Source organism: Serinus canaria, chromosome 1, assembly GCF_022539315.1.
Source record: "Serinus canaria isolate serCan28SL12 chromosome 1, serCan2020, whole genome shotgun sequence".
Taxonomy (NCBI): Eukaryota; Metazoa; Chordata; class Aves; order Passeriformes; family Fringillidae; genus Serinus; species Serinus canaria.
In genome coordinates this window covers 110,119,206-110,139,180 of record NC_066313.1, presented here as the reverse complement: position 1 = coordinate 110,139,180, position 19,975 = coordinate 110,119,206, and the positions used below count along the sequence as shown (strand labels likewise).

Below are 19,975 nucleotides of genomic sequence, written 5' to 3'. Positions count from 1 at the left end.
TAGACAAGTCACACACAGTGAGAAATAGATCCTTTTCCTAATACTTACAAATAAACATAATCTCCTCACTGCCATCTTCAGCCATTATTTTAAACCTGCCAAAATACAAAAGACAAAGTTAGTTCTGAATTGACTTTTACTTTCTGTATCATATAAACATTCCTTTGTGAAGTAATGATGTTTACTGACCCAGAGCCCACACAAATACACTAATGTCCCTGCAGGAGTATCAATGGAAAATTAAAGAAATTCAAGTTTTTAAAAAGCCCCAGAAACTCCTGTATCATTACATGTGTTGCAGACATCACTACCAAGGAAACCTCAATGTCTGTGGGTTCTCAGACATTTCTCTCTGAGGAAATGCTGTCTCCTGCTGTTCCCCATCTCTGACAAACTTCCAGCCACTCCTGCACTCCCTGCTAAAAAGCTCCTGTGGAGCCTCAGAATACGCAGGGCCAGAGGATAATCCAGGTCAGCAGCAACCACTGCATAAACAAGGCCCAGTGCAACATTTTATTGAACATTGCAACATTTTATTTAGTTTAAAAAAAAAATCACTGAAAGGCACATTACTTATTTAATAAATACAGTAATCTTAAAAGCTGTAGATACAGTCACAGATCTCTTCCAGAGGCAAAGGTATATTGTGGTACTGAGCACCAGAAAACCTGGGGAAATAAAATCCTGTCTCTGTCACTGGCCTTCTATGAAATGGTAACCAACCAATTTGATTTTACAGTTAAATAAGGTTAATCTATATTCAATTCATTACTGTCAGTCTGTATTGAAAACTTGCACGAACACTATTGCCCCTCAACACTTATATTATGGTTGGGAAAAAGTCTGATTATGTATGGCTAAGACCACAACATGAGCACCTAGAAGAGAGTTTTTCCCTTTTCTACCCAAAAAAAAGCTCTCCTTCTCAAATAAGCAATTTTGCCAATGCTCCAGCAGAGAGGCAAAGCAACACAAAGATCATGACCCAAGTCTGAGAGAGGTGAGGCTGCAAAACAGCAAGTGTATTGGCCAAGAGGACAGGAGGGAGTAAGAGCCTGAATCTCTGAGAGGGAGAGGAAACATGACACACCAAACTCGCAGAGCCCTGTTTGAAAATAGATAAAGCATTTGCTACTCCAGCAACAAAAGCCAAGCCAGAAATGTGGGGGAACAGGCACTATTTAGGATCAGGACTCTTCAAGCACTGCCCTCCCCAGCTCCACCTGTCAGCAGCAGGATCCCTCCCTAACACTCACTGCTCTAAGGGGCAAACACTCCCCATCTGTGGCACAAACTGGGCCTTTCTGGGCTGCAGCTTTTGGGGACCAAGCTCAAATAACAGAACAAACATTTATACAAAAGCCCAATGCTGAGCAGGAAGAACAACTCGGGAAATTTCCCCAAAAGCTCTTATCATGAAAGCAAGGTGAACAATGGAACAGGTATTTAGGGGAGTCCAAGCACAATGCTGCAAAAACAAGAGGTGTAAGCTGATGTCAAAAATTGTTTGTTTTGCTTTTTAACCAACACTTTTTTTCAGATGCTTTGCACTATTTCAAGGAGTATGCTCAGCTGGTTTTAGATAGTTTGTGTCCTGACAAAACTTTAATCCTAAATATGGCTGAATTAAGAAATAATGGCCTTGATCAATGGTTCAGAAGCATAGCGCTGCCACACCACCAAAGGCATTCACCCTCTGAGATGTCGCTGTGTCGCAGCCTTGCCAACAGACTGGGGACAAGTGACATTACAGGAGCCTTCAGATGAGTATAGCAACAAAGGGGTGGAGAAATCATCAGCGTTGTTCAAGGTGATGGGGAGGAAGCGTGAAGGGCCCTCACAGGTGCCTCAGGCAGCCTCAGCGATCTGCATTAGCGCAGCTCCCTCTCTGCAGCAAGGACTTCTGGTGTTCTGCACTCACAACACTCCTGATCCATCCCAACTCCTCTCTCCCAAACAAACACTGCTGCCTGCTTTACAATTCTGATTTACACCCTTCTCACCCATGTGCTTTACAGCTCCTCCTCCCTCATCTCAGCTGGATTTCCCAGGGGTTTTTGAAACCAACGACGCGATGCCACCCGCTCCAGCTGGTAAACAGAGTCACGATGTGCCACTCACATGGTGGCACTGAACACAGGCTGCACGATTGTTTTTGCCCTCATCTGCTGTTGCTAAGGGCCACAGGGTCTATTTTTTTTTTCTTTTCAAACATTTGTAACAGAAAAATACTCCATGAAGTCACTCATCCCACTGCTCCTAATTCTGTTCTTGTCTTGCAGGAATAATCAAAGCTTCTAGGAGTTCCAGGTATTTTTTACATAAAACAGAGAGTAATCATGAGCAGTCAATAATCAGGAGAAAAGACACAAAGACAAAACTAGACCAGGTACAAAGCCTAAGTCTGATGGCAGTAAAAGAGCAGAAAACCACATTTTTTGGCTTTTATAATTAGATGAGTGATTATATGCCTGAGAGTAGAGCCACACAGCTATGCACAAAAATTCCAGCTGCAATACAAGCCTTGGAATTTAAGGGAACTTGAGGGAACCCAAATAAAGACACTGAAGAGCTGCAGCATCACAGGTACCTGCTTGCAGCCCAATATGTGCAAAGACACTGTCAGGGAACCATCTGAGTAAAAATTTAAGAAATGATGTAAAATCACACTTTCTCCTTATAAACTGCTGAAGAAAGAAATCAGGCTCAAGTGCTAAGTTGATCTTGCTAGTGGATTTCTTTCTAAAAAGTAGGTCAGAAAAATTAATGGAATGCCTGAAAAATCTGTGTTTGAACTTAATAATCAACAAGATAGAATTAAAATTCTCCTTTCTTCGGTCTGAGAATGGGCTTCTGTGAGAGTGAATAACTTGAGAGCACAAGCAGATGGGTGCTGCACATATGTATGTGGAAGGATGCACTTAAAAACGCAGTTTTCCTCAGGATGTAGTAGAACTTGTTCATGCTACTGCTCAAAGGAATTGCAGAACATCTGGGAAACTACAGTGAGGCCTTGTATTACTTAAAAAATTAGGACCATTCTATCAATTATTGTTGAGGAGGGAGACGATTTCTAGGCCAGTCAGGGGGGCATGGAGTAACACAGCAGCTGGCGGAGTCTGTGCCACCTGCCCTTCCCAGCACTTCCCGCGATCGTGGGAATAAACTACACGCAAAGTTTAATAGCCCTGAGCAGAAAAGGTGCGTACTGCAGAAAATTTCACGAGTGCGAAGCCCCGCAGACCGCGGCTCTGCTCCTTTTGTCTCCTCGGGCTCCCACCGCACCCTTTCCTAGGGCACACGCCGGGGCAGGGCTGCATCCCCGCACCTCCCTCCTCCTCCTCCTCCTCCTCCCAGCCTCTTCCCTCTGGATCACGCCCTCGCACCTGGGAGCTCCCACCCCCCTCCATCCCCAACCCCCTGCGGCCAAGCCGAGGCGCTCCCCGCTGCCGGCCCCGCACCCCGAGCCCGCGACGGCTCCGTGCCCTGCCCGGCCGAGCCCGCGGGGATCGCCCGGCGCCCGCTCCGCGCCCGCCCCTCAGGGACCGCGCCGCCGCCGCCGCCCGGAGCCCGTCGGGGCCCGGGATCCGGGAGCGGCTCCGCCGGGTTTTGCCTCGGACCCGCCTCGCCCCCTTCGCTACCGCCCTCCCGGCCGCTGTAACAAAGAACAGGCGGCCTGGAGGAGGCGGCGGTGGCGGAGGAGGAGGAGGCGGCGGCGGGGCCGCAGCCACCGCCGCCGCCCCGAGAGCATTCGGAGCGGCCGCCGCGCCCGCCCCGGCCCCGCCGCGCGTCCCGGGGAGCGGCGGGAGGACCGGCGGCGGGGCGGGCGCGGGGGGTCCCGAGCGAGGGTGGCGGGGAGGGCGCGGGGTGCGGCGGGAGGAGCGCGGGGAGCCGGCGTTACCTGCCCCGGGAATGGCCAGACCCGGATCGGATCCGCGCTCCGGGTTCCGATCCGCTCCGGAAACCACGCGCCAGCGGAAGCCGGCGCGGGCGGGCGCGGAGCAGGGCGGGAAGTGTAGTGCGGCGGGGCCGGCCCCGGCCCTGACCCCGGCCGCGTCCCCGGCCATGGCCCTGCCTCAGCGCCCGGTTTGCCGCCACCCGCGTCCCCTCCCGGGTGGGTCCCACCCCTGAGCCCCCGCAGGCCTTGGCGGCGGCTCCCCGGGCCGGGCTGGAGGCGGGGGAGCCGCACTGAAGGTAGCGGAGCGCCCGGGTGGCTCTCGCCGGGTTTCCCGTCTCCTCACGGGCAGTGCCGGGGAGCGGGCTGGCAGAAGCAGAATCACAGGATCGGTTAGGTTGGAAAAGACCTCCAGGACCATCCAGTCCAAGCTATGACCCAACACCACCCTGTCCATCGGACCACGGCACCGAGTGCCACATCTAGTGTTTCCTTAAACACATCCCGGCGTGGGGACTGCACCACATCCCTGAGCTGCCCCTTCCAGTGTTTTATCACATGAGTGAAGAAATTCTTCCTGATGTGCGACCTGACCCTGCCCTGGCACAGCTTAGGCCATTTCCCTGTCCCTTGTTCCCTGGGAACAGAGCCCAGTGCCCCTCCTGCCAGGGAGCTGTAGGGAGCAGTAACATCATCCCCGAGCCTCCTTTTCTGCAGCTTCTGCTCCAGACCCTTCCCCTTCTCCGTTGCCTTTCTCTGGACAAAAGCCACATCAGGTTCCCAGCAGGCTCAAGTCCTGGCCATGCACACGAGGGCCTTTGCCTCCTTTCCAAGCCTCACTGAGGTTCAGCATGCCAGGATGACAGGACATAGTCTCAAGTTGCAACCAGGGAGGTTCAGGTTGGGAATTAGGAGGAATTTATTCACATAAAGCATAATTAGACATTGGCAAGGAGGTTTGGAGTCCCCATCCCTGGAGGTGTCTAAGGAAGGGCTGGAGGTGGCACTCAGTGCTCTGAGCTGGGGACAAGGTGGGGATCAGTCAAAGCTTGTATTTGATCACCTTGGGGGTTTTTTCCAACCTGAATGGTTCTATGATTCCTAAATCTCCCATTCTGGCATTACCAGGATCTGTCAGCGCCCAGCCCTGCTGTGTCTGCCAGCGTAAATCATTTAGGGGGGGTTTAAACCTTCAGGTTATTCCACCACTCCAGACAGCAGCCAGGGCAAGAAGCACGAAGGCTTTTTGTATTCAATCAAGATGCCTCAATGTTTTACTCTGCTGAGAAATGTTGCCTGCAGTAGAGTCCCCTCTAAGCCTTATGCAGTGCTCCCTGCCACCATGGTGTGAGTGCTCAGCCTTCACTGTAAGAACACCACTGGAGGTCAAACAGTGGTGGGAAGCTGGTACCAGTTCTGTTTTCTCCTGGGAATGTGCTCTTTTCACATCTGGATACATCTTTAACAGCTGGAAATGGCAATTGTTACCCATCCCACAAACCCAAGGGACAGTTTCAAAAGAGTGTCCTAAGAATGGGTCAGGCTGGAAGGGACCACAGTTACATCTCCCTGCTCCAGCAGGGATAGCCCACAGCACACAGCACAGGGTTGTGTCCAGATATTCTGGAATAACTCCAGCAAGGGAGACTCTGGACAGTCTGTTCAGAGCTTGGTCACTGCACAGAGAACTTCTGTCTCATGTACTGGTAGAGCTTCTGTGCATCAGTTTCTGCCCATTCCTCTCATCCTGTGGCAGAGCCTGGATCCATACCCTGGCCATCCCCCCTTTAGCTATGTATACACATGAAAGACGTCCCTCTCAGGTGTCCCTTCTTTAGACTGAACAGCCCCAGCTCCCTCAGCCTTTCCTCACAGCAGAGATGCTCCAGTCCCTTATTTTGTCACCCTCTGCTCGTCCCTCTCCAGGAGCTCCTGGCCCTGCTGTGCTGAGGAGCCAGAGCTGGACACAGCAGCCAGAGGTGCCCCAGGGCTGGGCACAGGGGCAGGGTCAGCCCTGACCTGCTGAGAATGCTCTTCCTGAAGTACCCAGAACCCCATAGCCATACTGACTGTCCTGTCACGTGCTTGGGGAAACTGAAACAACGCAGCATTTGAATTTTCAAAATATTGTACTTGGCAAAACAGTGCTCATTTCAGGATGGGGAACCATTTCTTCTTTGAAAATGACTCACCAGAAGTTTTAAATTACTACAAGAGTAGTAAGGGGAGTGTTTTTAAGGATCTAACTGCATGTACAAATTATTTGCTTTTTCAAGGACTGAAGCTGACTGGTAGTTTTTGTATAGTCTCCTTTTACTTATTTTCCCTGTATATTCAGTGCATACTCACACGGACTTCTGCCTGATTTTCTCCAGCATCCAGCACACCAGAGAGGTTTATCCTACTTGCAGTGCATTCATTTTGTCACAATAAATATAAATTAATTCAGGATAGTTTTCTGAATATTTACAATGCATGCGAGTCTGGATCCTGCAGCTCCAAAATTATTTTTTTCAGCATTAACCTCAGACTGTGAAATTGCATCTTATGCCAGGCTCACCTGAGTAGAGAGGTGAAAAACTGAAGATCCTTTATATTTATTGTTTAAGAATGATGAACTGGAGGGAAGAGTATGGTGCCACACTTGGAGCTACATCCATTCCTGCCATCCTCCTGAGAGGTCTTGTCACTTTTGCTAATGTACAGGAATGGCATCACACAAGGCAAAAAAACTCACCACAGATAAGAGCAGGGAGGAAAAGGATGAAGGTAATTTGTTAATAGGAGATTATCAGGAAATTTGAGCTAAGCACTTCAATAATATGAAATAAACATGTGGGCAGAAATTCCCAGTAAGGGAATGTAACATTTCCTTGTAAAAGAGGGTACAGCCCTCAGCTTTGGAAGGGAAATAGAAACATTATTGTGGCTATTTTCACATGAATGTCTTTTATTTGTTTTGCTGGGTTTTCTGTTGTGGTAGTTTTAATGTTAGGGTTGGGTTTTTTCCCCTCAGTCTGGCAGGGCTTTGTGGCAGCAGTGATTTATAACATAACCTTTTCAGTAAAGTCATCACAAGGGAACCTAATTCCCAGGTTGTGCTCATTCTAGGACTGGTGTTTTCCCCATGGGTTCCAGGCCCTAAAACTCTCCTCCTCTGCCCCCTAATTTAGGATATTACAACATAACCAAGAGAAAAAAATACTGAGTAACCAGAATGAGCTCCACAATTCCTTCTGCCATTAGATTCCCTACCCAATCTGTGTTTCGGGTGATTTCTCAAGCACCAAGGGGCTGCCTGATAAGCTGGGGTTATCAGGAAAGAACTCTGCTCCTGAACAAACAAATGGTCTCTGTTAAGCAACAGGTCAAACTAGTGAAGGAGGGTAGAAAAGCATCTGTTACACCTGGGTATGTAGGACAGCACACCACACAGAGACAATTGGCTTTTATTGTATGTACAGCAGGAGTTACTTCTTTAAAAAAATCCTCTTAGGTTTTTGTAGTGATATAATAAATCTGTACATCATAGATTTTATAATTGCACCAACTTGAGTTTATGTATGCACAGAAAGAAAAACACACCACAGAAGAAGTGACTATGACAGCTGATGCTAGAAAAAAAATGTTTTACCCCACTTGGAATAATACAGAGCATAATACATCATTGGGAAATACAGAGTTATAGTACTGGAAAGACCTCAGATCATCCTTCCCAGCTATTTTCACACCATGCCAGCACCTTGCATAGTAGCAGTTTGGATATCCTGAGTGAAGTGGTATTATTCACCCTTAACTTAAAGTAATCACCCTTGTTATATAATTAATCTGGAGTTGTTTGTCACCAAGGCTGAGGCTTAGCAATGTGCAGAAGCATATGCTGACTTTAAACACATGAATAAATCCACTTAGGTCCTGTTGAGGTCAGAGCATGAGGTCAGCTGTTCCCACTCACAACAGGAATGTCTTAGCCTGGAGCTATGGCACAGTTAATTCTAGAAGCACTTCTCTCAAACCTCAGCTCTCCAAATCAAAGCCTGCAATAAACTCAACTGAAAAATCCAGGCAGCTCTCATCTTGCTCTGTGCAAGATTCAGAGCTCCCAGGCCTAAAATAGGTGTTAAAACAAAAGCAAGATTCTTATTTTGCTTCCCCATCCACATTTGGTAGCATTTTAGGCTTTCAACTTTGTTTTTTCCTATGACATTTTGCACATCAACAACAGCAGAACTCTGCAAGAAATACACAGCAGAAAGTTATCACTTGCAAAAACACCTAGAACCAGCAAGGAGATGCAGTACCAGGAAATGCTGTAAAATTCCACTGACCCCCAAAACTGGTGGAATTGCCAGCCAGTTTCATCAAAAAAAGCAGCACTATAAATCCAGTCCTCTCAAGAGCAAGACAGCACAAGGTCTGGCCTGGAGCCCCAACCTGTCTCCCAAAAAAAGAGCAGTGAAAAAGAAAATATGTCAGAAATCTTAAGAATAAAACCCAGTATTTATGCCTACACAGTGTATGACCTGTCCATTAAGTTGAAGAAGTTTGGCAAAGGTATTTTGTTTTCAAAATGAAATTTTTCCACCCTGGCATTCCTTCTGCCTCGAATTCCCAAGTTTCATATATTGTTAGGAGTGAAATTACTCTAATTTCTTCCTGGGCCAAATGGGATATAAAAATACCAATGACCTAGGGATAAAGTCTTCCTCTCCTCTTTAAAGTGACTTTGAAAGGGATTTCAATCACTTATCAAAGTTACTTAGCTAATATTCCCACTGGAGATATCAGGTAGTTTTATTGCTTTCATCTACGAAGAGTAATTTAATTCTTGTACTCTTAGTCAAAATTCACACTAAAGCTAAGACAAGTCTTGGTGAGGACAGGGCTTGTCTCCATCGAGGCAAATTTAAACACCATAAAGCAAAACAAACACAAATAAAGAAGTTGCAGGTATGGGCAGAAAAAGTCTTTAGAAAGGAGAAGCAAGCCTTCATGTCTTAGTCCTCATGAAAGAAATACCCATGCTTTCTTGGCTGTACAGAACATGCAGAAACACAGAAGTGTGAGAAAAGGGACAAAAGGAATGAATATTTCACAGGTTGTTTCTAATCTACAGTTCTGACATCATTAAATTGCAAGGCAGTAAACAACAAGTGTTCAATGTAATAATATCATGTAAAGATTTTATCTACTGTTCAAATGGGTAGTTATTAAAATTCTTTGTAATTTTAATAACTAGACATTTGAAAATAGATCAAATTATAAAACACAGAAGGTTTTTGTTTTGTAAAACAAAAACTGCACAGGACACATCACAGTGTTATTTGTGCCAGTTGACAATTCCAGCCTTTCTTAGCAAAACTGCAGTGTGGATCCTGCAGGTTGTGAGGATCCAGCTCAAACTGACCAAAGTACAGAAAAAATGTACATCCTCAGATCTCCTGATCTTAAATAACAACCTAAGGAGGGGATGGGATTCATTATTGTGGGTCTTTGGGGTTGTCACAGCTCAATTGTCCCCTAGTGTTTAGTGCCTTAGTTTGTTTTTACAGCAGGACATAAATTATTTGCAGAGGAGTAAGAAGAAGTGAGGAACACACCCACCAGATACAGAGATCCAACATCAAACCAAACAATGTTTATTTTCCTGAGGAGTGAAGGCAAATAAAAAACCAGATTCCCTTTTTACACCAAATGCCTTCCTCTCCTTATCTGGAGAATTCATTCTCTCTTAACACACATGAGCCCAAACCATCACACAGTTTGCAGTAAAGAATGTCCTTCATTCCCACCACTGAGACAAGCATTCAAGTGATCATTAAAACCTTAAGGTGAACCACTTTTTTCATGTGTATCCATTCTCTGGGGTAAATTACAAGCAAATCTTAGTGCTGTATCCTGCAAGTTACTCACTGTTATTTCACTCTGTTCTACAGTACATGCTAAAGCTTCTGTAAATTAAAATCCCAGCTCAGTAATTTAAGAAGACTTCAAGTAATGTTATGTGCTGCTTCTACATTCCCAATTACACAGCTCTTTGTTTTTAGGGTATGGATGTGCTACCCATGGAGCTCAGTGTCATTCGGATTTCTTGAAGTTAGGGAACAGTTGTAGTTTTGTCTTTCAGCATTTAACAATGGCAGGGACTTAACCCCCACCCTGCTCCATAACACAGAGAGTTCCTGGTAAAATCAAGAGAAAAAGTGCCTGTTGAGGGAACATCAGGGATTTTAATGCTCACACCATGAAACACTGTAGAACAAATGAAGAAACAAAATTTCTACTTTGTATTAAATTAGAAATAAACAAACTGTTCAGGCACATTCAGGCTGGAAAAACCTGTATTACTGAACTGGGATTTCCAAGCACAATACAGCTCCAGAAGATCCATTTGTACCCAATTTTCAAAAAACAGAACATTAAAATGCCTTCAAGTGTTTTCATAACAAGCAGCATGCTTAAACGTACAACTATTTGATAGTCTCGTCTACTGTACTACCACAGTGATCTTAGGAGGTTACACATAAACAGTATTTTTAAGCAGTTAAAATATTTTGACTCTTCAGTTCTAATATTTTCTTGGTAAAAAATAAACCAAACCCCCTCTACTTTGATATTGATTTACCTTGAGTCCATCAGAAATTTGAAATGTGTTTCTATTCTTCAGTAACTTTGTATTTTTGATGAATGCTTTAAGTTGAAAGCCCAAATATCTGCCAAAGTGCTGGAGAGCTTAAAGGGAGGAAAGGGGCCAGGGGAAAAATCAGTGTTGGCAAAGCAGGCACAAGGTCTATCAACCATTCAGGTCAGTAATTTAGTTGGAATGATTGGATGTTTTTCTTGGCTAAAGAGAACAGGCTTGGTCCTTTGTCCTCAGCAGGAATGTAATGATGGAAAAATACAGGTAAAGCATGAAAGATGGTACCTGTGAAATACTGACATTTTACTCTTCTTCACAGCCAAAATGAGAACTATGCCTTTGCTCCCATCAGTTTTTCATTTTAGATTAAAGGATCCAGCTGCAATATTTAGCAAGGAAAAAAGGTTAAAAAAACTCATCTGACCAACCACTCAGCACATGACAACACTGGTAGATCTAGAAACTGAACTAAGGGAATTCATTTTTTCAAAAGCTTCCTTCACAACTGTATATTTGAAGATCTCAGTAAGTGTTTGGCAAGTAAGACAAGCTTTCCAATGAAAAGCACTCTAGGGCTAACTATGCTCTACTGACCATTTACTGCTCCTAGCTTTGCATTTGATATGATGGTTTATGTACTTGTCTAACAAGCACATGGGAGAAGGAATTAGAGCCCCATAGATGAGTTTTTGCATCAGCAGTACAGCTTCACACAGGGAAGAAAAGCTACATGTAAGATTTTACAAATACTTTGTTTGTGTGTAGCTTCAAGTAGATTTAAACAAAACCACCCAAGTTCTGTGTTTTAAAGCGTAATTTTTTTAAGCAGAACATTAACAATATGCTAGTATTGATATTTGCATAATTGATTGATGTATGGCTAATGTCAAAGGCATCTCTCCACCTCCACAGGCAAGCAGTGATTATAGCAGGCTACAGTTATTACAGTAGGGTGTCTGAGCCAGCGTTTTCCTTCTGCTTCTGAACACTCACCCTTCCAAATTACAGCACAAATTGCACCTGGGCCTCTTTTTTTCCCCCTTTCAGACTAGAAAAATCAGTTGCTACTGTTGCAGTGAGGGAGCACAGAGGTGTCTTCTCTCTCTGTAGAGGTTCAGTCACATAAACTGGTGACTGTGAGGTTTCAGTTCAGAGCTCCCCATTGATGTAAATCAGGCGATCACCTTTGGGTCCTCCCTACAGGATCAGTTAGGCTGGAAGTTACAGTGGGTCACTGGTGCCACCTCCCTGCTCCCTGGTTGTGTCCAAACAGTTCTGAATATCCCCAGGGAGGAGCCCCCAGAGCCCCTCTGGTCCCTGCTCAGGGCTGGGCACTGCCCAGGGCAGAAGTTGTTCCTCCTGGGCAGGGGAATTGCTGGGCTCAGCCCCTGCCCGTGGCTCTGGGGCCATGGCTGGGCCTGGAGCAGAGCCTGGGCTGCTCTGAGCTCTGCACACAGGGACAGACACAGGGACAGATAGGGGGACACAGGGCCAGGCAGGGCTGAGGCCCCTCTCCCTGGGGCTCCTCTCCAGCTGAGCAGCCCCAGCTCCCTCAGCCTTCCCTGGGCACGGAGCTGCTCCAGGCCCTTGTTCAGCTCCAGGAGCTCCTGGCCCTGCTGTGCTGAGGAGCCAGAGCTGGACACAGCAGCCAGAGGTGCCCCAGGGCTGGGCACAGGGGCATTACCTGCTGGAAATGCTCTTCGCAGTGCACCCCAGGACATCAGGTGCCTTCTTGGTCCCCACCTGCACCATTCCTCATCCTCCCTCCTCTTCCAGAAGAAACCACACACTCCTCCAAAAGCTGGACACATTCAGCACTGCTCGTATTTGGAGGAGCGACTTCATTATCAGGGAGAAAAAACATTTTGGAAAAATAAACCAAAAAACCCACTGTGAATAGTGAACATCCTTTTATGCAAGTCATCAGCCATATTTGTATTCTCTAGTACTGCTCTGTAAACAAGTGCTCAAGTGGTGAGCAGGAATCCCATCGGAGAGGGTTTGGGTTCATAGGTACGGCTCTCCTGAGGCCCCGTTCAGTTTGCTCTTGCTCTTGTTCCTGGAAAGGAGCTTCTTGCTCAGCATTCTGGAGAGTGTCCCCCCCTTCCTGCGGCTCTCCTCTGACAGGGGCTGCTGCAGGAACACCAGGTCGTTGTGGGACTGGCTCATCCCCGGGTCCTTCTGGTGGTGCTGCCGGCGGAAAAACAGCTTCGCGCTTTTCTTCAAAATCCCACCTGTGCAGGGAAAAAGGTGCAGGACACTTTAGACAGAACACACTGCTGTCCTCTTGAAACTCAGCTTTAAATGCAGCACGAGTGAGAAAAGTTGATCCTCTGATTTAAGGCTCCTTCCTTACACTTAGTTCCTAATGCTCCTCTGGAGGCCACACTAGTGCTCATACACACATGCACAGCGACTGGTGTGGGCTGTACCCTGGGCTCTCACGTGGCACACAGGCACATCCAATCTTTCCAACCAGCAGAGTAGAAAGGATTTTATAAAAAGAATGAAAGAGAGGAAATAATGCTACTCTTTGTTGTTTCAGAGATCAAAGGAGGTGAAGATCAGCCTGTGAGGCACCACGTGAAGCAAATTTTAATTTGAGGTGCAGGACAACAGTACCTGGCAGTAAACATATGTGCAGTGGTTCTGTACAAGCCAGGCAGCAGGTGTTCTATACAAATTCAGCACCTCCACCCAGAGTAACACTCACAAAGCATTTGCTATTCTAAAACCCTGTTAGGAATAGCAATGCACTTCAAGCAGATTAAAAATAATATTACATCTGCTTCCAACAGGTTCAGAAGTCTGCCCAAATCCCTCCTGTGGTAAATTAAGTTGCTTTATTTTGTCATGTTCCTTCCCCTGACCCCCGTCAAACCCAGCATGCAGCCAAGGCAATTGCAGCTGTCATCTCACCAGGGACTCATGCTGCCAACAGCAGCTATCACTGCTCCACTCTTTGCAAGCTTGGGCTGTTTTTGCAGCCATTCTGCCAAATTCCACCCTCCCTCTCCATGTGTGCCTGGTGTGCAGCTGGCAGGGACACTTCTCCAGGCTACCAGCAACACTCAGCCTGGCTGGGACATCAGCTCTGTGTTAAAATAACATCAGTTTTGTATGGAATTGGGAGGGCTGCTGTCCCAGGTGGCAAAAGCCCATTTGAACAGAGGAGGACCCAGGTGACAGGCGCCAGCACAGGAGTTTCTGCCAGTCAGACTTGGAAGTGGGGACAGTCACCTCCCTGGCAGAGCTTTCACACCCCCTCCCTGCACCACTATCAGGTTTCCTGACACTTTCTCAGTTCAGCTATTAATTCCTGTTGTGGCATGATCTTGATTCTCCTTTTCCTCCCACTGCAAATGAACACAAAAAGCAACACACAGTGCAGTTCTTTCACAGGACACTGCCACAGCTGGAATTAAATGTTTGTCCCCTGAGGACCTGCCAAGGCCTCTGTGTCACTTTGCACACAGTGACAGCTGCAGAACAGGTACTTCATGGCAGCCAGATGCTGCTTTGTGCACACCAAAGCAGTCATAAACGTGTACTTGGGTTTATGACTGTGTGCTTTAAGGGCTCAGCACTCAGCACCTGGGAGGATATTCAAACGTGTTTTTTTCTGGCAGCTGCTGAGACTCTCCTCACAGAGCACAATGGGATGGGAAGCAGAAATTAGCTGAAAGCAACCAGAACTCGTGGATTTGAATCTAGACTGCTCTCCCATCAGGCTCTGATTGATCTCTCTGGCAAGGCAGTACCACTTCAAGCTGTCAGCAGCAGCACAAAAGCAGCAGTGTTCCACCCCAGGACAGCGACAGCTGCTGATGTGCAGAGGCTGGGGGACGCAGAGGCCTCACTGCTGTGCAGCTCCTGTTTGAGCAGGCAGCTGTTCTGCCCAGCAGCCCTGGCAGCAGCACTAGGACACAAGGGTTTATCCCTGAGCAGATTTTTAGTCCCATCCATTCTGGCATTCAGACTGATTTTCTACACCAGGAAATAGCACCCAACTAAGAATGCTCCAAAAGTTGTGCCGGTGGCCTAGGACAATCCCTGCAGCTGAAAAACCTTGGGCAGCACTTCCCTGAGAGCAGCACAGGCTCAGCACAAGCAGCAGCCCTGACACAAGAGCTCCCTGGAGTTCAGCCTCTGCTGCCTGGAAGCTTGCCACATGCCCAGCAGTGTGCAGCCAGTTTGGAGCATGCTGCCTGGCAGTGCCTCTGGCTGCTGTGCAGACATGCAGCCCTGGGAGGAGGCAGGGCAGGGCAGGGCAGGGCAGGGCAGGGCAGCAGCCTGGCAGTGCCCATGCTGGTTCATGTGCTGTTCATGTGCTGTTTGCATGCTTATTCCTCCAGTTCAACAGGATCCATGTGCCAGCCCTGCCCCCAGCACCAGGAGATGAGCAGAGAGCACTGTATGAACTCACTGCACTGATGTAGGGTGTTCTGAAATGCTTGTAGGGGGTGGGATCACTTCTGAATCTCATTTGTGCTAATGGAGGAAGAATTCCTTCCACATCTACAAGGATACCAACAGAGATGGCTTTCCATTCCTTCCCAACTTCCAAAAGAGTTTTCATACAGGTGGTTTTGTAAAAAGCTGCTGATTTTGTAAATACCTGCTGAGATTGTGGTAGCTCTGTAAATTAAGCCATAAAAGTTTAATCTAAAAATCTATAAGCAGCAGGTTTTGAAATAAGTTTTGTTTGTATGTATATCCAGTTATGGGGTCACACATGGTTTTGCATGAGCAGATTTTGATTGATGTGGAGCATCCTTCCAAGGTTTCCTTGCTGCCCTCTCTGTGTGACCCTCCTGGACAGCACAACCACCAGAAAGATAATTTGTCACAGCAGACTGGTCTGCTAAGACACCTGAGCACAGGAAGGTAATTTTGGAAGGAGAAAAGGAATGGATAGGGGAAGAAGAAAATGGGTGTCAAACTAATTTTTGCTTCAGTTTTTACAATGAGGGTCTCATTGTAAAGCTACACGTTCTTAGGGATAAAAAAAAGAGACAAAAATAACTTACTGTGTAGGTAATTAATTCTGGCTGGCATAGCAGTCATCTTAAGTTTATAAAAGGGAACGGGTAAGAAAGAGGAAGTCAGAAAGGTAAAAAAACAAACAAACAAAAATATGCAAGAGTAAAAAAAAAGTGCTAGCTTTAAGACATTAACACACACAAAAGGCTTTTCAAAGCAGAAAGGGTTTTGTTTGGGTTTTTTTGCCATGTTTGGGGTTTTTTTGTTGTTGCATTTGCGGTTTTTTTGTGGTGGGGTTTTTTGTTGTTTGTTTTTTTTAAGGGAAAGCATTTGACAAACAGAAGCCTTGAACTATTCACAGCTCCCTGAAGGCAGGGGGGATTGAAATGTTTTCCCATCTTACTCCATAAGAGCTACTCAGCTGTGACAAAGCAGAGATTCAAGACTTCCACAAAGACATCTGTGTATAATGAAAGGGATTTGAGCCAGTTTTATTCAAGTATTTTTTCAAGATGATACAACTCTCTCAGAGAGATTCTGCAGTTTTTAGCAGACTTATACTGAATTGTGTGAAAAGGATCACTAGAAGCCTCATCTCTTTGCACAGGGAAACTCAAAACTAGACAGCAACTCACATACAAATTTCCACTTGCTTGCTTTAGAATAACATGTTGAAGAAGAGTCCAGAGGTTTTGCAGTTTCTCACACAGCTTCCTAAACTTTTCCAGGCTTCAAAATGAGCCAAATCCCTTGACAACTAACCCACTCCCCTCACCCCAAACACACCCAAGGCTTTCCAGTGCCTGGGCATGTGTGTGACAGGGATTGTTGCTGTTCCCTCCTGATCTCTCATGTGGAGCAGTCCAGCTGTGGGGAGGCCAGAGAGCTCCATGCTCCAAGGGAGGGTCCTGACAAAGAGCTCCAGTGTCTGCCCTTGGGTGAGGGGGGTAAAAATCCAGTAAAACAGGGAGGTTTTGTAGTGAGCCATTTCCCAGGATCTCTGGGCGAGGAAAGGATAGAAAGTAATAAAGCAGAGAGGGAAGGGTATGAGTGAAAAGCACAGTATTTTTTGCAACTTTAAGGTGCAACCTGTGTGCCTGTTTGGGGCACAGTCCACTGCACTGACCCTTTTGTAAGATTTCCTAATAGCCCCTGTGTTTACCACAAACCAGTGCTCAGAGGTTACTGGATTTACCAAGGAAACACAAAGAACCCCAAGACATTTTCAAACTGCAGCTATTCAGATTTGTAACTACCTAAGCAAAATGATCTGATACCTAATTTACTTTTTAAGTTAACTTTCATTCCATTTTCTTTAGCAAGTGATGCATTAATGAAATGAGTGAAAAGGGGGAATCTGTTCAACAGGCAGCTTCTGCTTCAGCTGTGGTGCCTCCCTGAACACACACTTTGGTGAGGACAGGGCAGCCTTGTGCTCAGAGAGGTGAAGGGGAAGAGGAATAGATTGGAAAGCAAGAGTGGATCCCTGCCATCTTCACCTTGGTAATGGGGCTGGCAATAAAGGGTGAGTCCTCGGTTATAAGGACACAGTTTTCCTTGAGGAATTGATAATGTGACTAGTGATCTCTCCCAAATAACTGAGTTGGGTGTAATGAGCTGCCAGCTCCTAAGGGTGAGCTGTTTCCTCATGGAGGGGAGGGTAAGAAAGCCTGAGCTGGCTCAGAGAGCTGCAAGTCAAACAGCTTCAACCAACACCACAATCACAAAGAGTCTGAAGGACAAAAATAATCAATAAGAAAGGATGAACTACTGCAGCCAATTACACAGAGAAAGCAGTCACTGAAGTGGAAGTGAGGATCATGTACCTTTAGATTTTTTCATGCTCCCAGTTTCTGAAACACTTAATGAGCTCCCAGATATTTCTTCAGAGGTCTGGTCTAAGAGTGTGCTGGTGTCCCACTGCTGGCTGCCATTCTCCAAACCCCAGGTCTTGTGGGTGCTTTGCTGTGGGTCGGTGCCAGGGACTCTTTCTGAAGCATCCAATGACTGCTTTTTGTCAGAGGTGATTTTTGCAACATTTTCCTCCACAGTGGGTGGATCTGCCTCCCTGCAGGAGCTGTCCATGGCTGCAGCATAGTCCATCATCAGTGAAGCTTCACTGTCCTGAGATAAAGAGGTCTGCCCAGTGGAAATAAGAGACAACACTGACACGAGTCATCCTGCTGGAGAAAAACAAACCTCCCTGCAAGAGTTATTTTAACTCTTTACATTTGTACTTGTATTGCTCAGGACCATCAATAAGCCACCTGAAGCTTCCTTAGCTCTACTAAAGGAGAGGAGCATTTAGCACAGTTTAAATCATATTGCAAAGGTGAAATGAGTGAAAAAATCAATTAAGTAAATGCCCTCCACCTATCTCTGGCCTCACTACAAATAACAGGACTCCCCCATACGTGCTCCTGTAATGAAGTGTCAGCATTTCTTATGGTCCTTGTAAGAAAATTAACATCTTTTGGACTTCTAAGAAAATTAACATTTAATCTTGTCTCATTGTCTGCTCTCCCTCTGGAACAGAGACCAGAGAACCAGAGGTTTTTCAGAGGGTTTTAACAGCTTTGAAAAAAAGTATAAAAATCTTCCATACTTTTTCAGTGCATCTTCCCTACATGAGTGCAACACAGAATAAAAAAATACAAAATTTGAGGCTGAGTATCTAAATTATTGTACTTTAAAAAAGCCTCAAAACTATGCAGCTTAAATATAACATCTGGCTCCAGATTGGCACTGGATTGTTGAAAATCTCTGTGGAATAGTATTAATCTTTCAAAATTAAAAGTGCTATTTCCTTATATATATATATGTGTGTGTGTGTGTGTGTGTGTGTGTGTGTATTTCCTTACATTCATAAGCTAGACTTGGCATTCAGAGTGAAAACATCCCTGGTGGTATGTCTGTTTCCACCCTTACCTTTAATATGAAATTAGCTTTGTCATCTAACAAAACATTCTTGTTTTATATACATATTTTATATGTATCCTCTCTTCTCACCTAAATTGATTTCCCCAAATCCCTAACACCACCCCTATCCAAGGACACAGCATTTTAGTCAGGCTGTCCAATCTAACAATCAGCACCCAACACCCTGATTTGGCTGAACTTGAAACAGTCACAGAAATAACCTGGCACACAAAACTGGATCCTGCAGGGACACAGAAGCCCTGTTAGCACTGCAGTCAATGCAGGAAAGGCTTTCCAGAGCTAAGCATGAACTCTAAGTGCTGTTTTCTGCTCTACCTTGGACACCCCTGATATGATAATGGTGCTTTTCTTCCGAGGGGACTTCAGCTTCTGCTTGGCAGACTGGCTCAGCTGCCGAATGGCTGCCTCTGCCACGGGGTCGGTGCCGTTCAGTACCAGCAGCTCTGCAAAGAAAGGAGCATTTCAGAGGGGAAGGAAACAGGAAAAAAAAACAGAGCAGAGAGAGGCAGAGTTTGTCCTTGATTTAAGATTCACAGAAATGGCATAAACACCATAAACTTGCCAATTCACCACCCGGCGAGTAGGTGCTGTTCTTTCCTTCCTGTCACTCATTTTTGGAGAAAAGGTACCAAAATGGCATTTACAAACCCCTCAGAGGAGAACAAAGGAGGTTCTGGGACAAAGCACCCCATTATTTCAATGCATTGCTGCCCTGTGGTGACAGTAGGGACATCATGAATTATCCCAGTCATGAAGAACCACAGTTCTAACATAGTACAAGGCTGGCACATGATGCTACTTCCTCAGGTAGCTTTTTTGTTATTCTGTTCCTTTTCCAGATCTCCCTGATCAGCATTTCCAGTTTTGCTACAGCACTGTGATAGTGTGGGGAAGGCAAAGTAGCTGCCTCCCAATCTGTAAAGTGCACTTCCTTTTCCCCTCCAACCACTGCACAGGAATATAAAATCTTCTGTATAAAATGCTCTTTACTGAGAAACACGAGTTTATTTTTAAGCATGGTCCTGTCTGGCATCTAGGACACAAATACACATTAATCAAATTCATCAAGCTCAGGAACAAACAAGACTAAGGAAGTCAACAAGACAAATATCCCCATGTTTAATTGCCTGAGGTGGACTTTTCTGGCAGGAGTTTTAACAACAACAAAAAGAATAGAGGAAGGAATAGCACCGGTGTTAACTAAATTGAGCAGTGCCTTTTGTTGCTGTGACAGTAATGTAAGAAAAGATGAGGCCTAGGATTAAAAATATGTGTGCATGTCTGCACACTCATCTCAAACCTTGACTTTTCATCTCCCCAGCCCCTGCATTAATTTTTATTATTGCCATCACTCAGAACTATGGCACAGACACAGCATCTTTTCCAGGATGCTTGCTGCTATTTTGCCATGATGTTTGTAATAACTTTTACTTTAAGTTACTGCCATACCAAAAGCTCCTTTGTATTTCTTTCTTTTGGCTTTTGTTTGAATGAGTAACTCTTCCTGCAATTCTGTA

General features: G+C 45.8%; 2 protein-coding genes across 8 annotated transcripts in view; both read right to left on the bottom strand.

Annotated features, from left to right (window-relative positions):
• The window catches only part of PRDM15 (PR/SET domain 15), a 35,125-nt gene extending 31,130 nt beyond the window's left edge, over positions 1 to 3,995 (bottom strand). For 4 of the 6 annotated variants that reach the window (XM_030234460.2, XM_030234459.2, XM_030234461.2 and 1 more), the window contains exons 1-2: positions 3,902 to 3,975; positions 49 to 95 (exon numbers count right to left, since the gene is read on the bottom strand). In XM_030234460.2, the coding sequence (XP_030090320.1) occupies positions 49 to 85 (37 nt within the window). In that variant the 5' untranslated portion in view covers positions 86 to 95; positions 3,902 to 3,975. Of the gene's footprint in view, positions 1 to 48; positions 96 to 3,209; positions 3,258 to 3,901 lie in introns of those variants that run through there. The other 2 variants (XM_030234458.2, XM_050982421.1) reach the window with 2 other exon arrangements.
• A 3,333-nt stretch (positions 3,996 to 7,328) lies between these two features.
• The window catches only part of C2CD2 (C2 calcium dependent domain containing 2), a 39,542-nt gene continuing 26,895 nt past the window's right edge, over positions 7,329 to 19,975 (bottom strand). For both annotated transcript variants that reach the window (XM_030234828.2, XM_030234829.2), the window contains exons 12-14: positions 18,774 to 18,901; positions 17,345 to 17,657; positions 7,329 to 12,769 (exon numbers count right to left, since the gene is read on the bottom strand). In XM_030234828.2, the coding sequence (XP_030090688.2) occupies positions 12,543 to 12,769; positions 17,345 to 17,657; positions 18,774 to 18,901 (668 nt within the window). In that variant the 3' untranslated portion in view covers positions 7,329 to 12,542. The remainder of the gene's footprint in view (positions 12,770 to 17,344; positions 17,658 to 18,773; positions 18,902 to 19,975) is intronic.